The 17879-nt window shown below is 42.7% G+C and overlaps 1 protein-coding gene across 3 annotated transcripts in view; it reads left to right on the forward strand.

Annotated features, from left to right (window-relative positions):
* LOC135911545 (1-phosphatidylinositol 4,5-bisphosphate phosphodiesterase classes I and II-like) overlaps positions 1-17673 on the forward strand; it is a 590731-nt gene extending 573058 nt beyond the window's left edge. For all 3 annotated transcript variants that reach the window (XM_065443866.2, XM_065443867.2, XM_065443868.2), the window contains one exon: positions 1772-17673. In XM_065443866.2, coding sequence (XP_065299938.1) covers positions 1772-1900 — 129 coding nt within the window. In that variant the 3' untranslated portion in view covers positions 1901-17673. The remainder of the gene's footprint in view (positions 1-1771) is intronic.
* Positions 17674-17879: the final 206 nt, after the last annotated feature.

Below are 17879 nucleotides of genomic sequence, written 5' to 3' on the forward strand. Positions count from 1 at the left end.
CGTCTTTCTAACCGTAAGAAAGGGCTCTATGACGCTGCTATCAAATCTCGGTCGGATAAACGTTGGTCAGCCTATAAATCTGCCACCACAACTTAATTATCTGAAGTGAAACGATCTAAATTTTTCTTTTTTATCGCACCCTTCCAGATATGCGAAAAAATAACTCTAGACAATTCTGGAGTGTCATACAGGGCAATGAGTGAAGTGCAATAGCTTTCCTAACAACGGAAGGACATGCCGTGCCTCACGTAGAATGCACGCTGGTCTTAAATGATACATTTGTAAAGGCTTTTTCTCACCCAGTAGTTACCAATGCACAACATACCTTGCCATCACGTCATTGCTTGCCCATGGACGCCATATTTATTACTTCTGAGGGTATTCGTGCAGTCATCAAGTCTTTCTCTCCAGACAACGTTTTCAACGGCGATGAAACGGCGTTCTTTTATCAGTTGTTGCCTGATAAAACAACGAAGTTCAGAGGTAACAGGTGCAATGGTGGAAAGAAATCTCGTCTCCGCATATCGGTTAATTTTGTTCTGCTGCAACTCCACGGGCACGGAAAAACTCAAGCCGGTAGTGGTTGGCAAGTCTGCTAAGCCGCGTTGCTTGAAAAACGTCTCATTGCCTTGCGAATACCGAGCCAACAAAAAAGCGTGCATGACGCGAGAATTGTTCACTCAGTAGCTGCTGCAGCTCAACGACACAATAAAGAAGAAAGACAGGAAAATTCTCCTCATCGTTGACAATTGCTCGGCGCATATCGTGAACGTGCGATTGAGCAATGTGCAACTTGAATTTATGTCCCCGAATTGTACTTCTTTGCTCCAAGCTTTGGACCAGGGCATCATCAGATGTGTGATGGCCGAATTTCGGAAGCGTCTTGTGCAGCGCCTCCTGATCAATGCTTGACTGAATCTGCCCGCGCAAGTAAACATCTGTCAAGCTGCAGAAATGCTTGCAGGGCCGTGGTGGGACATGAAGGCAAGCACGATCAGCAACTGCTAGCAAAAGGCAGGCCTTTTAAAGGCTTCACCTACGCCACAAAACTGCGAGGACACAGAGGAGCTCCACCTAGCACTGTGGAATGAGCTTACTGAGAAGCTCCCTGTTGACACCGCGGTGACTTTAAATGATTACAGTGACAGCGCAGCGGCTACATCCACGGAGCTCACCAACGAAGACATCGTGAATAAAGTGCATGAGCAAATGATTGCAGTAATGACGAAGATGATGCCGACACTGGATCAACACACAAAGAGAAAGTGACTGTTTCCAGCTCAGATGTTTTAGTCTTTCTGGAAAAGACTCTATCATTCCTCGGGCGCTGTAAAGATGTCCCCGATGACGTTCAGAGGAAGGTCGAGGATGTGGCAGCATTCGCCCTGCAGCGCTTGCTGCCTACACGCCAGAAGAAGATTACAGACTTCTTCAAGCAATAAATTGTAGTTAAACTGTGCCCAGCGTTCTCGTTTATTATTTACGTACGAACAGATGCATCTGCTGCAAAGGTATGTAATTTTCATTATTGTGTTACATTTCTGACATGAAAATATTGGTTTTTCAGTACTACGATAATTCAAATTAACGAATTAAATTCAGCGGTCCTGCGAAGTTCCTTGTAACGAGGTTCTGCTGTATAAGCAAGAGCGAATAATGTCCTTCCCACCCTTTGTAGTCCTATCAGTGAAATGTCAAGGAGCTGTTCCCTACTAATTGCTCGCCAGTGCTTTGCCGTGAGCTGAGCTGTGGCAGCTTGTTTTGTGTGCAGGCCGCGCAGAAGTGCCACCAGGAGTATGAGCGCAAGTGCAGCGAGCTGGACAGCTCGCTAAGCGAGAACCCGACCATGTTTGCCATGGCTGAGCCGAGCGACCTGCGACGCCAGAGTACTGCCCTCTAGCCACACCCATGGTGGCGCAAGATCTCTCCGCACACTGGTGCCTCAGCGGGAAGGGGCGGCGGTTCCCACTCCTCCGCGAACCTTTTTCCCATTTGGCACCACTAGACATGGTGATTCTGTGACCGGGTGATACGCAACAAGGTGTCCCACTCCGAACAAATGCCTGCACCCAGCAACACCCCAGTGGCTTTCTCCCGCTAGCACGACCTGCAACCCTCCCAACCACACTCGAAGGGTCAGGCGATGGAGACTAGGTGGATGGCACCTGATGACAGCCTCGGGGGCTGTCAGCTAACTCGATCGCTCCGCAACACTGTCTGAGCCAGTTGGTATGTTGACACTGTCAGCCGAGTCGCAAAACAACCTTAAAGGATGTGGCACACCACTCCTCGTGCTTGCAATGGGCCACTGTGGTTGCAGTGCTGAAGCACTGCGTTGCTTTTAGAACGTTTGAAATTGAATGCTGTCAACAGAGCTCACTGCTATAACCAGTTACGAAGAGCCTCCAAGCAAGCCTTAAAAAAACTGTACTCTGTTATTCCGTACTAGAGTGGACTCCTACATCAAAATAAACTAGCATGGCTCCAAAGCAGCAGCTACACAGTATTGTGCAACCTTGTTACTTCGATGTTTTCTGTAGTGTTGGTGACACTTTGTGGTCAAGTTAAAATGTTAAATAGAAAAAAAAATGGGAACATCTAAAGTATGTTCCTTCTGCTGCACAGTTATAAGAAATGGAGGGATTGTGTGGCGCTTCACAAAATTATGGACAGCAACTGCTATGGTTCTTCAATTTCATGAAACTCCACTGAACAATCAGCAACTATTGCATTGATGCAAACCATTCCAGCACTGCAAAGTGTCCACTGAATTCCGCTGTAAAGTTTCCATTCAATAGTTTTCTGCTCTTGCATTAGGTGATCCTAAAATTGCCACTATTCCATGTTCACAGTTGCTTGAAATCATCACGACCTTCCAATCGGATTCGAAATAGCCACTTAGTGAAGTTTTTAGTGTTGGTAACTGTTTCACACTGTCTGCTAACTTACATGTTTGTTTGAGAAATAGTACAAATTTCCATATTAATGAAAATTGATGAGGTTGTGATGTTTCCTCTTTTGGCCAAAACCATCTGTTCTGGGCGGTCCACCCAATCATAATTATGCCTTGGGCAATGGCTCTGCATCCTTGTTCACACATTAATGCCAACGACATACAACCTGACATACTTTGTGATAGCGGTGTAGTTGCCCACTGCTGATGTGCAGGAGAAGGAAATCATTTTTTGAACAACATGCATAGTTAAGCACAGGGTGTAATGTCCTGTTGATCACTCCTGGCGCCTTTTCGGTGGTCGAGCTTTGTCTTGGCTTGGGGCTATGCCGCGTTCAAAAACCTATTTTCCTCAGCATCTGTGGCATGCCATGGTGAGCACCTTTCCTGACAGAGTATCCTCATTAGGGCTCAGATTCTGCACAGAAGTGGCACATTGCGTACAAGCAGTTCAATGCCATGCTTAGGTGCAATATTTTCCTGTTTCACTCTGAATGACTAACAATCATATTTTTAATTTTTTGTGGCAATGCTAGACATAAAAAACATTCATGTAGTTGCAATTGAACTGTGATGCCATCTGTCATTGTTAGGACAAGACACACATGCTTTTCTTTATAGCAATGAGAGATGGCACCGCTGTTCTGTTCCAGAAATTTTATATTTCTTATCGGGCGTCACGACGGGTGACACCTACTTCTGATTTCTTTCAGACGTTACAGGTAAGTATAATGTGCCACAGCGTGTGGCATGCACAACGAAATGTTGCTTCTACGCAGAATTTTAGTGTTAATGAGTCAGTGATCTAGCTGTGTTTTATATCTGGCACTCCCAGTCTTTGCAACATTCGATAATGTTGTCATTTACCAGAAGGGAGTGAATAAGACCAACTGTCCTGTGCAGCTGCTGCTCCGGTGCCATAACAGTGGGCCTTCAAAGGAGGCTTTGTCGGCATTTAAGTCTTGTCTGCCAGTCATCCTCGCCTTTCACAGTGTCTTCATTCCTTTGTCTTCAAGTTGTGCCAGGGCTCGGCAGGCCCTGCTGCGCAGTGACTGCCGTCACTTCCAGAGAATTCCAAGTGCATGATTTTACCCACATTGCCATGGCCTCGTGTTAGCTGTCGTGATGAAATGCTGCAAAGCTTGCAGCTTCCATGTTTTAACTGCTGGCATGCACATTGACATGGCGGCAGCACAATGTCAACATTTTATGCAGCACACATTAGCGTGAATCATGATGCCATGTTGTTATGCCACTTGAGGCACCAAAACAAACGGCACATCATTTACTGACAGCAACTGTGCTTGCTGCATTTATTGTTCTCTTGTCATGATTTTGAGACTTCTGTTACTCTGTGGTTATGTAATGATTTAATGATTGAATTACTGTCGTGTAGTACCTAATTTCTATTTTGAAAACATTGTTTTGACAAACATTTAATTCAAACTGTTTGATGACTGCTGGTTCGTCAGTTATGTGTGGTGTACATGTATTTAATGTGCCATTACTGGTTGGTTCTGAGGTTTTGCATCGGTGTGAAAAGGCAAATTTCAGTCTAGTGGTTAAACATGCGCTAAAGTAATATGCTCTCGAAGGAAAAGAAGGAAAGAAAAAAGTGAACTTGTTACAATAGTCGTTCATTTGGTGTCTGGGGATGCACTGCGTGTTTTCTGTGCACCCAATGTTGGCACCCGCGACTAGCTTAACACATTCCACTTCCCTCGGCCATACAAGCAGACCACCAGATGTGTCAATTCACAGGCACTCAGCTTTGTCACATTGTGCAGTACCGATTGATGTTTTCAAAGCCCGCCCTTTAGACCACTGACAAGTTGCGTGCTTCAATTGTTATGCAATAGCTCTTATTGCTGCAGTTTACCTACACGTCGTTTGCAAGTGGGCACAAAGCAAGATGGATAGCTGCTTGAAGGAGCCCTGGATTTGTTTTGTTGAGCAGATCGCTTAGAAAAAAGGAGGGTTAGTGCAGCCGTAACTTATTGTGCCAAGTAGTTAGCCCAAACAAGAAAGCAGGGTAACAAAGTGTGCAGCTGTATTATTGCTCCAAGATTTCAAGCTGCCTTTAGAGCTGACTCCATGGGGTAGAATTAATTAACTTTACACGCTTTGTGTATTCCTTGAGGTGGTATTAATTGTGCTTGCACACTCGAGGCTGCATGCTCTTTCGGGGCATTCACGACAACATCGTAACAATTTCTGGGTTCCTGTAGGTAACAGCTGACATTGCTCATGATTGGTACCTTGACTCAACAGGGATGTTATACTATAACGTCAGGTCCTGCGATTGGCTGCCTCCTGTGCTATCTCAACGCTCATGCATGCCCTGTCATGGTATGGCTGTTTACACTAGATGACGTCACATCAGGCACGTGTGTAACATTTCACTATGAATTTCGGAAGGGCTGACTACAGCTGTTTGCATCCTTCAACATTGGCAGAATTATATTTGTCATTCTATGCACTTCCCGCTGCACTTAGTGAAGGGTACATGAGCAAACTAAAGTAATGCTTAACAGTCTCGGAAGAGAACAGCAATTTACAATAGGCAGCAAGGCACTGGAAGTCGTACGGGAATACATCTACTTAGGGCAGGTAGTGAGGCGGATGCGGATCATGAGACGGAAATAATCAGAAGAATAAGAATGGGCTGGGGTGCGTTTGGCAGGCATTCTCAGATCATAAACAGCAGGTTGCCAATATCCCTCAAGAGAAAAGTGTATAATAGCTGTGTATTACCAGTACTCACCTACGGGGCAGAAACCTGGAGGCTTATGCAAAAGGGTTCTACTCAAATTGAGGACGACGCAACGAGCTATGGAAAGAAGAATGATAGGTGTAACGTTAAGGGATAAGAAAAGAGCAGATTGGATGAGGGAACAAACGCGAGTTAATGATATCTCAGTTGAAATCAAGAAAAAGAAATGGGCATGGGTAGGACATGTAATGAGGAGGGAGTATAACCGATGGTAATTAAGGGTTACGGACTGGATCCCAAGGGAAGGGAAGCGTAGCAGGGGGCGACAGAAAGTTAGGTGGGTGGATGAGATTAAGAAGCTTGCAGGGACGGCATGGCCACAATTAGTACATGACCGGGGTTCTTGGAAAAGTATGGGAGAGGCCTTTGCCCTGCAGTGGGCGTAACCAGGCTGATGATGTTGATGACATCAGCTCGGGGTAGGATATTGTGTGCGTGCCACGTATAAATAATTAAGATGCTTCAATGTCGCAAGCACTTCTCGAACTTCAAAAGGCAATGCCCTCCTGCAACACAAGCGGTTGACGTATGCAGAAGGTTGCTGTTCTTTGCCACTCTAAATTTGGAGACGTACTGTGCAATACATTCTGGTTTAATTTAATGTTGCAGGAATGACATTATAATTCCGACTTGGTATTTAGCTATTTTGTATGCTTGTAATGAGGTCAGCATTGGTTGCCTTAAACATGAAGGAACATATGCTACAGTATTATAATAACATACAGGTTTAGAATATAATAAATAATCAATGTTACTTTGTTCCTGAAGTGGTAGCCAAATTTTCGATTAGCCATTTTGAACATATGAAATTCATGTCGCTACTTGAATCAAACCATTTGCAATACTGTAGTGCTTGTTTTTAGCACTGAAGAAGAAACTAGACAAAGTTTTGTTGCCTGCGCAGAAAGAATATTTCACACTTGGAGTGTGACGAAATGGAACTATGTGACACGACCACCGACTTGGCCTATGTTGAGAAATGCAGCTGTAGCGCTGGAAGGCTGTCAAGCTGGCGTGGAATCATGCCGCAAAATGTATTTTAATTGGTGCTAGGTTACAGGATCACGAGGTGTAGGTTATTGTGAATAGCGCACACATTAAGTTTTGTTAAGTACCTTGTTAAAGAAACAAATAGTTTCCATTTGAAAACCATACATTTTAGTGACAAGGGAGGGTTCACGGACCTCCCTGGCTTCTTGAGGCTTGTTTTTTTTGTTGATTCTTTGTTTTCCTGATTTTTCACATGCTCCTGTCTTTGTTTCCTTTTTCAAGATTTGTGTATTTATTTGTTTTTGATGCGAAAGTGTCAAATGGCCCATTAAGCGAAAAAGCTGGCATCTGTAGCAGCAAGACAGCACCTAAATTCCCATTGACTTTCATGCTTCAACGGAGCAGGCACCGTGCCGTCGCGGGGCGAAGATGGGTTGCCGTCGGCGAGGCACTCGTGCAAAGCACTCATGCCGCTCTCTTGCTCTCCGAAGCCGGCGCACGGTTCGTGTGTCTCTCCCATTGGGCTCAGCTGCTATGCCTGCCTGCAGGCCTTGGTGGCTGCTTCCTTGGTCTCTTGTCACGCAGGACATCAGGGGCATGTGGCATCCTTGAATTGTCTCAGCAATATTGTTCAAATGATGCTGGTCTACAGCTAATATGCTAACGTAGAAACTGTACAGGAAAAAATAACCCACACCAATTTGATCACAAAACTCAATAACATACCCTGCAACAAAGCTGGAAAACATTACTCACTGCGCGAAATTCGAAGGACCGCGCAGCGGTGTTGAATTGGATGCTAATGCTTTCTCATTCACAACTCGTAAGCGCTTAAGTGTCCTCAGGTTTTGACTTAATTAAACTGAGAAGATGTCACTCGGCACATTTATGTGTCGACTTTTTCTGAGCTGCAAGAAACATTCCGTGAGCACTTCAACAGTTTAGACATATTATCTTGAATCCTGTAGTAGAACCATCCATTGATTTGCATTTGTTGACATTGCCTGCTTGACTAGCTCCTACATTTCCAGTTCACTCGTCTGTATGAAACAAATCTGCAGAAACACAAGGACAGAGCCAAAGAAACGAACAGGTTGTAGTGCTGTATTTTGATTGTTTGGCAGTGTCTGTTTGACATTCAGCCAGAATTTCATGGGTGGTTTATCATTAACCTTTTCAGATGCCACTTTATCCCGTTGATTGAAAACTTGCTTTCATCATATCTCTTGTGTCTTCAGCATCATATAAAGTGTACAGCTACAGAAAAGATTAAGAATTTTCAATTGTTTAGCGAGTTTTGTCAAGTTTACAAAATTTGGACTCCATGCGGAAACTCATTACAGGAACATCAAATATGAGAACATATATTATTTTGTGTTTTTAAGAGCTCGAAAAGCACTTATACAGCCACTCATACTTGAAAATTATGTCTGGTGCACAACATTGTGAAAAACAATGAAAGCAGTGAACCTGCTACATACAACATGCAGACACAGAGTAAAAACACCCAGCCTTCCACCTTCATACTCATTTTGCTAAAACATTCTGCACATTATTCAAGATTGCAGCACAGTTCCAATAATAAGTGTGTCAAGATGTATGAAACACATTTTAAATGCCATTACTTTCATCAGTGCTTTTGCTATTGATGCACTCTGCTGCTGTGCACAATTGTGTAGACAGCGTCTCAAAGGGTTAAGGAAGTGTTTAATCATATCTGTCTAAGCCTCTTCGACGGGGTGCAATAATATGGTTGTTTGTATTTGGTGGACATCATGTTCACGTTGGAACCGTGTGATCTGTCCGGTGTGGTTTTGTTTCCGTGACTGGGTCCTTGTGTTTCAAAAGCCCATTGGGTTGAGTGTGGTAGGTATGAGCCTACCAGGCCACGAAATATAATTTTGTTCATGTGAAATCCCAATTTGCTTTTGTAAATTGATGGGAGGCATGACAAAATATGTGCGTGGCTTCAAATTCACTCTACTGATCTCTTGCGGAACATGTTTCTGGGCGAGTCGAAATGAAGCGCAAAAGCCAAGGCCTCTAACTTGTTAATCTATCGACATTGCTACTTTCTTTAATTGTGCCAAAGGCTTTTTCAGACATTTGGGGACTTGAGGATATTTTGACTTCAAAGATGGCAGAATATTTTGTTGTTTCCTCGTTATAATGTTTCACAGCAACCCATTGCAAGTTTCAGCTCTAAAGCATTGTCTTGATGCCAAAGGATATAATGTTGGTAAGATTAATTAACTTGTTTAAGGTACTGAGAAACAAGTATTACTGCATTGAATAGCAGGGTACTAAACCTTTTGGCACCTGTTGCCTTTTTTTCACGTGACCACGTATTTTGTCATCTAAAGCATGAATGTTGTGAACGTTTGTTATTGTTGTAATTTGCAGATTTGCCAGAAGAACCAGCACTACCAAAACTGGCATGGTAGAATTGTGTGATAAGTGTTTTCATTGCTATTTCCCAAGATATAGGAGGCCTAAATGCATGCTTATATACATGTGAAGAGGGGCTCAAAGCTGTAGCTTGTTGGCTATGGTAACTTGGCCATGCATGCTTCTAGATCAAGAATGGCACTCATGGCAGCACCACAGCAATCCAACATTCCTTTGCACACAAACCTTGGCATAAATGCAAGGGATCCACAAGTTAAACAAGGTGGATCAGTTTATTTTCACAATAGTCAGTGGCAGGTCAGACATGTTAGAGGCTCCTCCCACACAAGTGCGGTGTTCCTCATCCCTCGTGCTCACAAGAAATAGTTTATTCCATGGACGTACGGGGGTGCCAGAGGTTCAGCAACAACGAACTCACCTTAGTTATGCATGACTCAAGGTCAGTGAGTGCGGGGACATAGAAAGCAGCTCACACTATAAACAGATGCACTGTATTACTGGGAACTCCGAAAGAGGGTTAGGGAGGCCTTGATGTTGTCAGTGGTCCGGAGAAACCGCAGCATAGAAGCTCCTCAGGGTGCATTACGAGAGGTGGAACTAATTGTTTTACTGAGAAAAATGAGCTGTCCCCAGAGGAATACCCATTCTCCCTGGTGAGGCAAAAGTGGTGCCATGATTGGCAAGAAAATGGCGAGAAAGGTTTCCAGCAGAGAGCACCGACAGACAACTTCAGTCCCTGTCAGTGCATTCTGCTGGAAACATTTCTTGCTGCAATGTGAAACCAACGAGCTCAGACGAACACTGCTATCAAGCAAGAAGATGGATTGGTTTGCTTGCACAAGAATGCATGTTTTCTTTGAGGGGCATTCACCCCTAATTTGTTAACCAGTCACTGTATGATCATAAAATTTAAGAAATTTTGTTAAGTAAGATCAGCTTGGGTAGCACAGCATTATTAATCACCGAGACAGGGAGAGAACAGTACTGAACGAACTCGTATTCTAGCTAAGATCAAGGAAATAAAGTTGAGTTGGGTTAAAGTAGACAAGAGCATCACAGCCAAGGGAAAGGCATTACGAGATCAGGGCACAAAAGTGGCAAACACAATTCACAGCAAATGTGAAATGTAATGATTTATTACAACAGTGCATGTGAGACCCGTTGTGCCATGCTGAAACATATTTCAATGCAAGAGGTGCAGTGCAGTAGAACCTTGTGGACCAGGCTTCTAGGTAGATCTTGGATCCACAGATAATGAACAGGCATTTTCTAAGATTGAACCATGTCAGCTGCTTTGTGCCATAGGCCCTGTTCCTGTGTTTGCACTCTCACATCCTCACAAAACTACCTGTTGTCTAGTGCACCCGTACTGACAGTGTACGAAAACAGATGACACAAGAAAAGCATTAGGATAGAAATTTGGCAATGTTGGTGTTGCATATTCAGGTAAAGGGTGCAAAATGAAAACACACAGATAGATTGACACACACAAAATACAAAGTTTGTTGATATACCTGTATGTCATCGTTTTTCCCATCTTTGACTTGAACATGAACTCAAGGCCAAGCAGAAAGCAAAGCCACTAGTAGATAAAAAGGCCACAAATCGTCCCTTATATGCACAAAGTGGCTGAAAGGCAACAGTGCACGTCCACATGTGCATCTATATGGCACATGCACTTGTGTTTCATACGTGTGTTTTCACGTGCTTACTAGTTTGAAGACCATAAACCAACTTTCCCCAGAAGCATAACATTAAGTGCATGCATTTTCGCTAAGACATTGATAGAATTGCCTGCGAACCTGAGTTACTTGTTGGCTGAGAAATTCTGAAGCACAATCTTGGCAAAAGTGTTGTTAGATTCAGATCGTGGTTTCATATCTCACATGGGTTCTCTTCCCAGGTGTTATCTTGAAGCACACCAGTCCACAAACAAACAAAAATGGAAAAAAGAAGCAGACAAGACAGTGCTTCATTCACAACCGAACATTTTTACTGAACACAAAGACAGTGCTATAAGTATTTACTCATTTTCTTACACACGCACAGCAGAGCATAGAAACAACAGGTTATATCATCAGAACCACCCCTGACAGAATCTAACTTACTCCACAAAGAAAATAAAGGTGATTGCTAATTATGAAAGGCAAACTCCTCCTACTGGTTGCTGAGTAGACCATAAATATGATCGCTTAGCACAAACAAGCAAAGATAGAAGGGAACAAGGGAAGCCCCAACTTTTGACTGCTTATTCTGTATTGTATACCATCCAATATATACACGCAAGTGAATTGGATAAGAATGGAAGTGACCGGTGCGGGGATATTGTCAAAATTAGGGGTACATTATATTGTTCTGTTTAGAGACACATCTAGATGTTTTTGAAGACTATTCCTTACTACTTGCTACTCAGGAACATCTTTCTAGTGCAATGGTATTGTGATGCTAAGCACAAAGTTGCAGGTTTGATTGGTAGTCGCCACATTTGATTGGGGCAAAATGCAAAAACATTTGGGTGCTTGAATTTAGGTGCATGTAAAAGAACCGCAATACCCTGTCAAGGGAACATGAATTCATGATTGGCAGTCAGCCTCTAGAATATTCTGTACAAGTGTATGTGTATCTAGGTCAATTACTCGCAGGGCACCCTGATCGTGAAAGAAAAAGAAGAATGGATGGAAGTGCATGCAGCAAGCGCATTTCGAAAAACATGGCTGGCAGTCTACCGCTATCCTTTAAAAGCAAGTCACTGCATTCAGCCGGCACTGACATGTTTGGCAGAAACTTCGAAGTTAACAAAGAAGCTTGAGAAAAAGTTGAGCACTGTGCAACAAGCACTGGAAAGAACAATGTTAGGCATAATGTTAAGAGACGGGAAGACATTGATGCAGATTAGAGAATAAATTAGGGTAGCCGATATTTTAGTTGACATTAATAGGAAAAAATGGAGCTGGGCAGGCCATGTAATGCATAGGGCAGATCACCAGTGGACCATTAGAATTACAGAATGGATGCCAAGGGAAGGGAAGCGTAGATGGGCTGATGGAACTAGTAAATTCGTAGGCACGACTTGGGATTAGCGAATACAAGCCACAGGTAATTGGAGATCCCTGGGAGGAAAGGCCTTCGTCCCACAGTGGACGTAAATATAGGCTGATGATGAAGAGGAACAAAAACCCAGTTTATCAAAACTAATCCAGATTCCCCTACTGAGATGTGCTTCATAATCGTATGGTGTTTTTGCCGCAGAAACCCAATAACTTCACTAACCTGCATAGTGTAGCCTTGTTTGTTTAAGCAAGCACCAAGTAGCCCAACTTTTGCTTAATGAAGGCTTTGTGGAAAAGTAACTTCAACACAATGCAAGGCACTAAACGCTAAATGATCACGACTGAAAAGAACACTAAATACACTGGTGATGATGATTATGGACGTCAGTAGATTTCACCGCAAGGCTGGATATCTTGAAACTGGCTCTGGTCGCAGGATGCCTGCGAAGTAGACATTCCTTGAGCACTTGACAGCTCCAGTTCCACAAATGCAGCATGTAAAACAGATGAGAATTTACAAAACTCATTTCTGGCACCACAGAATGAGTGGCAGTGTGTAAATATCATGTTGAGCCACTATTAGTGCTTAGCAAAGAGAAGTTTTACTATTGTGGCACAGTTTATGATGTTTGCCAATGCTTGTGAATTTTGGGCAGCAAAACTTATTTTTGTCTTCAAATGCCCATCTTTAAATAGTTGGAGACAGGCATCCAGTTAACAAGTGGTGTGCATACAAGAGCAGTAACAATTGTTTGCCATTGTTCACTATCCGATGTAAATGTTCCTCTGCAACATGTAAATAGTCCATGTGCAGTTCTCCTTTGCTTATTCAACTACTCTGATGAGAATGGAAGTTAATTACCAATTAGTATTATACTAATTGCTTACTGACATACAAATACTTGATGCAACAATCAGTACCTTTAAGTAAAAAAAATTAAAATATGGGGTTTAACGTGCCAAAACCACTTTCTGATTATGAGGCACGCCGTAGTGGAGGACTCCGGAAATTTGGATTACCTGGCTTTCTTTAACGTGCACCTAAATCTAAGTACACGGGCGTTTTCGCATTTCGCCCCCATCGAAATGCGGCCGCCGCGGCCGGGATTCGATCCCGCGAGCTCGTGCTCAGCAGCCCAACACCATAGCCACTGAGCAACCATGGCGGGTTACCTTTAACTAGAAAGCACTTATGCAGGTGATTGGATTTGCTTTAAATTTTTGCCTGCTGGAAAATACTGAAAGGCAATGAGTGCCAAATACTGGCCATCAAAGTTGGAGACACACCTTTTTGAAAATTGACTGCCATCTTATGTCGCAGTGTACTTTGACTGATCGCTATGCACAATGGTAGAACAATATATGTCACTGGACCCAACGCTTCAACAAGGCAACTTGTATCCAACGGGGTACCAACTGTTGTGATAATCAAACAACACTTGTTACATACGCTGAGCCAGAAATATTGTCATGGCACAATCAAGAATTCATAGCATGAAACCATCATTTTTAGTGGGACTGACAGTCATTATTGCAACTTTGGATGAGATTATGCTGCTGCCTCGCCGTGGTAATGACCGCTGATGAAAGCATGGCGTTGGCGAATCACAAGCATGCAAGTGAACATTCGGAAGGGGAAATGCTTGCTCCCAGTCTCGCCCCAGGTTAATTCGTTCTATTTAAAACACACCCACACACAAAAGGAATAATTGCTGGAGTTAAATATAATGCTGTTAGTGCATACACGGTGAAGTAGCTTGACCGCTGTGAAAACGATGCATGATATGCATGTGCGTCAATCGAAGGCACTTTTGTGGCTTATGGAGGCCGTCACTAAATTGATGTTTAGCAATAACTGATTCATTCAAGTGTTGTTAGTGGGCTTTAATGGGGCTTAACAGGATGAGTCATCTATAGCTCTGTAAACAAGTTACTAATAGTAAGTAAGTACTGCATCTGAACTATCTGCATCTGCCTGCTTTAGCAATTATGTAGGGCCCGTAAGAACAAATACTGTTACTCAATTAGTGCTCAAAATGTTCTTCACACAATGAATTAAGCTCATTATTAACGTGAAACATTGTGTAAAAGAATGCACAACATTACAAAACTGAGCCTAAGGGTATTCATTCTAAAAGCAGCAACTCATTTGTGTTTTGAGTCAATTAAAGCTAGAAGTGAACTTTTCATGGTTGATCAGCGAGTGCAGCTTGCGACGGCTCTTCGAGCTTCTTGTATGGAGGCCAGTGGGTTGCCACAGGTGCGGTGCTTGGCACCTGTCTGGCAGAGAACTCACGCACTTATTTTAATGCAGTGCAGAAAGAGTTATTTGGTGCACATATCGACTGCAACTGCATTAACTGCATGGACTCGGTGTAACTGATACACAGGGGAAAGAGTCAGTAGCATTGAAAGGAGCTATGTTCACGCGGTGTTATGAATCTAGTTACTACACTAAAATGATGCACAAGGCAATATGAACCTAATTGTGGCGAAAGTTGCTGCCAATACTGTATAGACTCGTATAAGGGTTGCACCCCCAACTTGGCAGCCCATAAAAATTGTAACAGCGCAAACACATGCAACCACAAAGTACCAAGGACGAGACACAAGCTCTTGTGTCTCGTTCTTGGTACTTTGTGGTTGAATGTGTTTGCACTGTTACAATTTTTATGTCAAGTATGCACCAACTCGCCAAGAAAGAAGTTTTAATCAAGTACCTTTCTTGTTCAGTGGGCCCTTCTTTCTGTGTTCTGCCCTCTTTTCGTATCACTGACCTTTTACTGATCCACAAACAGCGCTTGTGTCTCGTCCATGGTACTTTGTTGTTGCATGTGTTTGCACTGTTACAATTTTTATGTCAAATATGCACCAACTCGCCAAGAAAGAAGTTTTAATGAAGTACCTTTCTTGTTCAGTGGGCCCTTCCTTCTGTGTTCTTCCCTCTTCTCGTATTACTGACCTTTTACTGACCCACAAACAGCGCTGTGTCTCGTCCATGGTACTTTGTTGTTGCATGTGTTTGCACTGTTACAATTTTTATGTCAAGTATGCACCAACTCGCCGATAAAAGTTTTAATTGGCAGCCCAAAATTTGCAAAACGAAAATATTCATTGGAAAAATGATTGCGTTTGTGCCCCGATGCCTATTGCAATGTACACTTGGGGTGGGAAGTCACGATTTTGTCCAAAAGAAGAGTGCGGCCCTTGCACACATCTATACAGTAAGTGTTACAAATGGAACACCACATGTGGTTCTTATTTTAACACGTGGTTGATTATAGCTCATTTCTTTTTTGTTTGTTTAAGTGCTGCATTTATTGCATCCTATTGTCACGGTCCTTGCCTGAGCATGTGTTCTGTCATGAAGCCAATGAGTAGCAATGTAAAGAATGTTGAGAATGTGCTGTAACGTGGCAATTACAGCACATTGCACAGTCATCACTGATTTGCAAATTAAGCATAAGCCTGTGAATTATTCTGTTTGGTTTGTTCTCTGTCTGAAAAACAAAGCAAAGTAACTGCCCATCAGGAACGTTTTTTGTGTTTTTCTTTTACAGACACAGGGCTTGTCACTAATGATTTCTACATGATATCCCATCAGCGCATCAATTGTACATGCTACACATATCTGAGAGGAAGGCACCTAAATTTGATGCGAAGCCATTGCTTTTCAGTCTTTGCTATGGTGACTGCAGCAGGAAAGCAAAAGCCCACCATTGCTGGCATTCAGGTGTCTGCACACGGATGTGGGCTCATTTAGGACTAACAGAAACCGGTATTCCAGATGCACTGAATAGGCTTGTGACACTGGCTGAAATGCTACTGAGCGTGATTTTTGCGATATAAGCTTGCTTGTTTGATGCCAAGAGAGTTTTGTAAGCACTATTGAAATGAAATATGCACTTACCATGTAAACATATTCAAATACAGATTTTGACATTTCACGGCCCATATACGTGTTCCATGTCAAAGAGCTCCATAAGAAAGAATTGCGGATAAACCTGCATCAACAAAAACTTTTGCCAATGAGTGCATAACAGAGTTTTCAAGGCGTGAAAAAAATATATGCTTTTGATGGAGGAAGATTAAAGAGGCAGACAGGGCACTTGCTATCTTCTGGTTTTTTCCGTTTTCAAGTATATCGCTTTGCACCATAAAAACCATGTTAAGTAAACATGAACAATTTGTGCAAGTTCTATTAGATATGTTTTTGTGTATGTATTTTATAAGCTAGGCAGATAACTGCTTCTTCACAAAACACACTATGAGGTCAGCAGCACATGTCTGCATTGCTGCCAGGAGTTGAAACGAGGTGGTCTCCAACTTGCTTGGTCCGCATGCTGCCATTCCTGCCGACGTGCACACGGTGTGGTGCATTCAAGCATACAATGGCTGCACGAGCCAGCAGCTAGCATTTCCTGCATGTTTTCACCTGATGAAAGGGGGGCATCGTCAGAGAGCGAAATCGTAGCGTAAGATTACTCTTTCACGCAGCCACTGTCTTTGCCTCAAAGTATGTGTGCCACCATACGAACCTTATAAAGGCTTCTGGTTCATTCCATGCCTGTTTCATGCAAAATAAATGAGTTTGCATCCTGTGCACTGGGGCCATTCATAATGTATAGAATTTCTGGGAAAAAATGGTGACACCATTTAGTATTCATAATTATGACAGCTCAAAATACGATGACGTGGGGGAGGTATTAAACAATAATTGTTTAGACAAAGCACAGTGCACACTAGTTTTGATGTCACAGCAAGCGTTGATGCTAGTGTTCCATCCCCGCAAATTCCAAACTTATCTGGAATCGCCACAGGTAGCACACGCTTATGATTTATTCTGTACAAAACAGGCAGGCATTAAAACACACAATTAAATAGCATCAACTGTGAAATTCCACCTGGATGTGAAATTTGAGTGCAAACAAGCCAGCAATTATTCCGATAAGTTGTGCTTCTGCATATACACCATTTTGTAGAAAACATAAGCACCATGCCAATGGTTCAACTGTTTCCTCCAGTCAAGGTTCCGAGTGCAGCTTGGCGAGACTGCATCCTCGGTGGGCAAGCTGATGGCCCACCATAATGTGCCACGTACATGGAAAAGCCATATGTGCAGTGCTAGGCAAACAAGGCTTCTCGGTGGCGAGGTCCATAAGTGCAGTGGATTTTACTTGTGTTTTGTTACTTGAAGCATCCATAGTATAATACTCGGTAATTGGGCTGCATAGAGATACCTGCTTGCTACATTTGATCTTGTCTGTTGCATTACTTGCTTAGCAGATATATATAGCAGATTTAGAAAGTAGCAGATTTTGATTGTTGTTAAGTACGCGTTATACGACAAACATGAGAACACTGGGTCTCTTTGCATTCGTCTACACGCACAAAAAGTTGAAAACAGCCTCATTGAAGCTGGGCAAAGGTCATAATGCAACAAGCATAAAAACAGGGTAATAGCACGAGGGCCTCATCACTGATATATATATATATATATATATATATATATATATATATATATATATATATATATATATATATATATATATATATATATATATATATATATTTCATAATGCATCTACTTCTTGCAGATTGTGCAACTCATTGCCTTGTCCAGGTCTTTTGTGTTGAATTTCTGGCGCTTACGGCAGTGCATCATTTTGTCCTTTTTTCCTTAGTCATCTTTAGCAATTCAGTC

The sequence above is a fragment of the Dermacentor albipictus genome, chromosome 7, assembly GCF_038994185.2.
Source record: "Dermacentor albipictus isolate Rhodes 1998 colony chromosome 7, USDA_Dalb.pri_finalv2, whole genome shotgun sequence".
Taxonomy (NCBI): Eukaryota; Metazoa; Arthropoda; class Arachnida; order Ixodida; family Ixodidae; genus Dermacentor; species Dermacentor albipictus.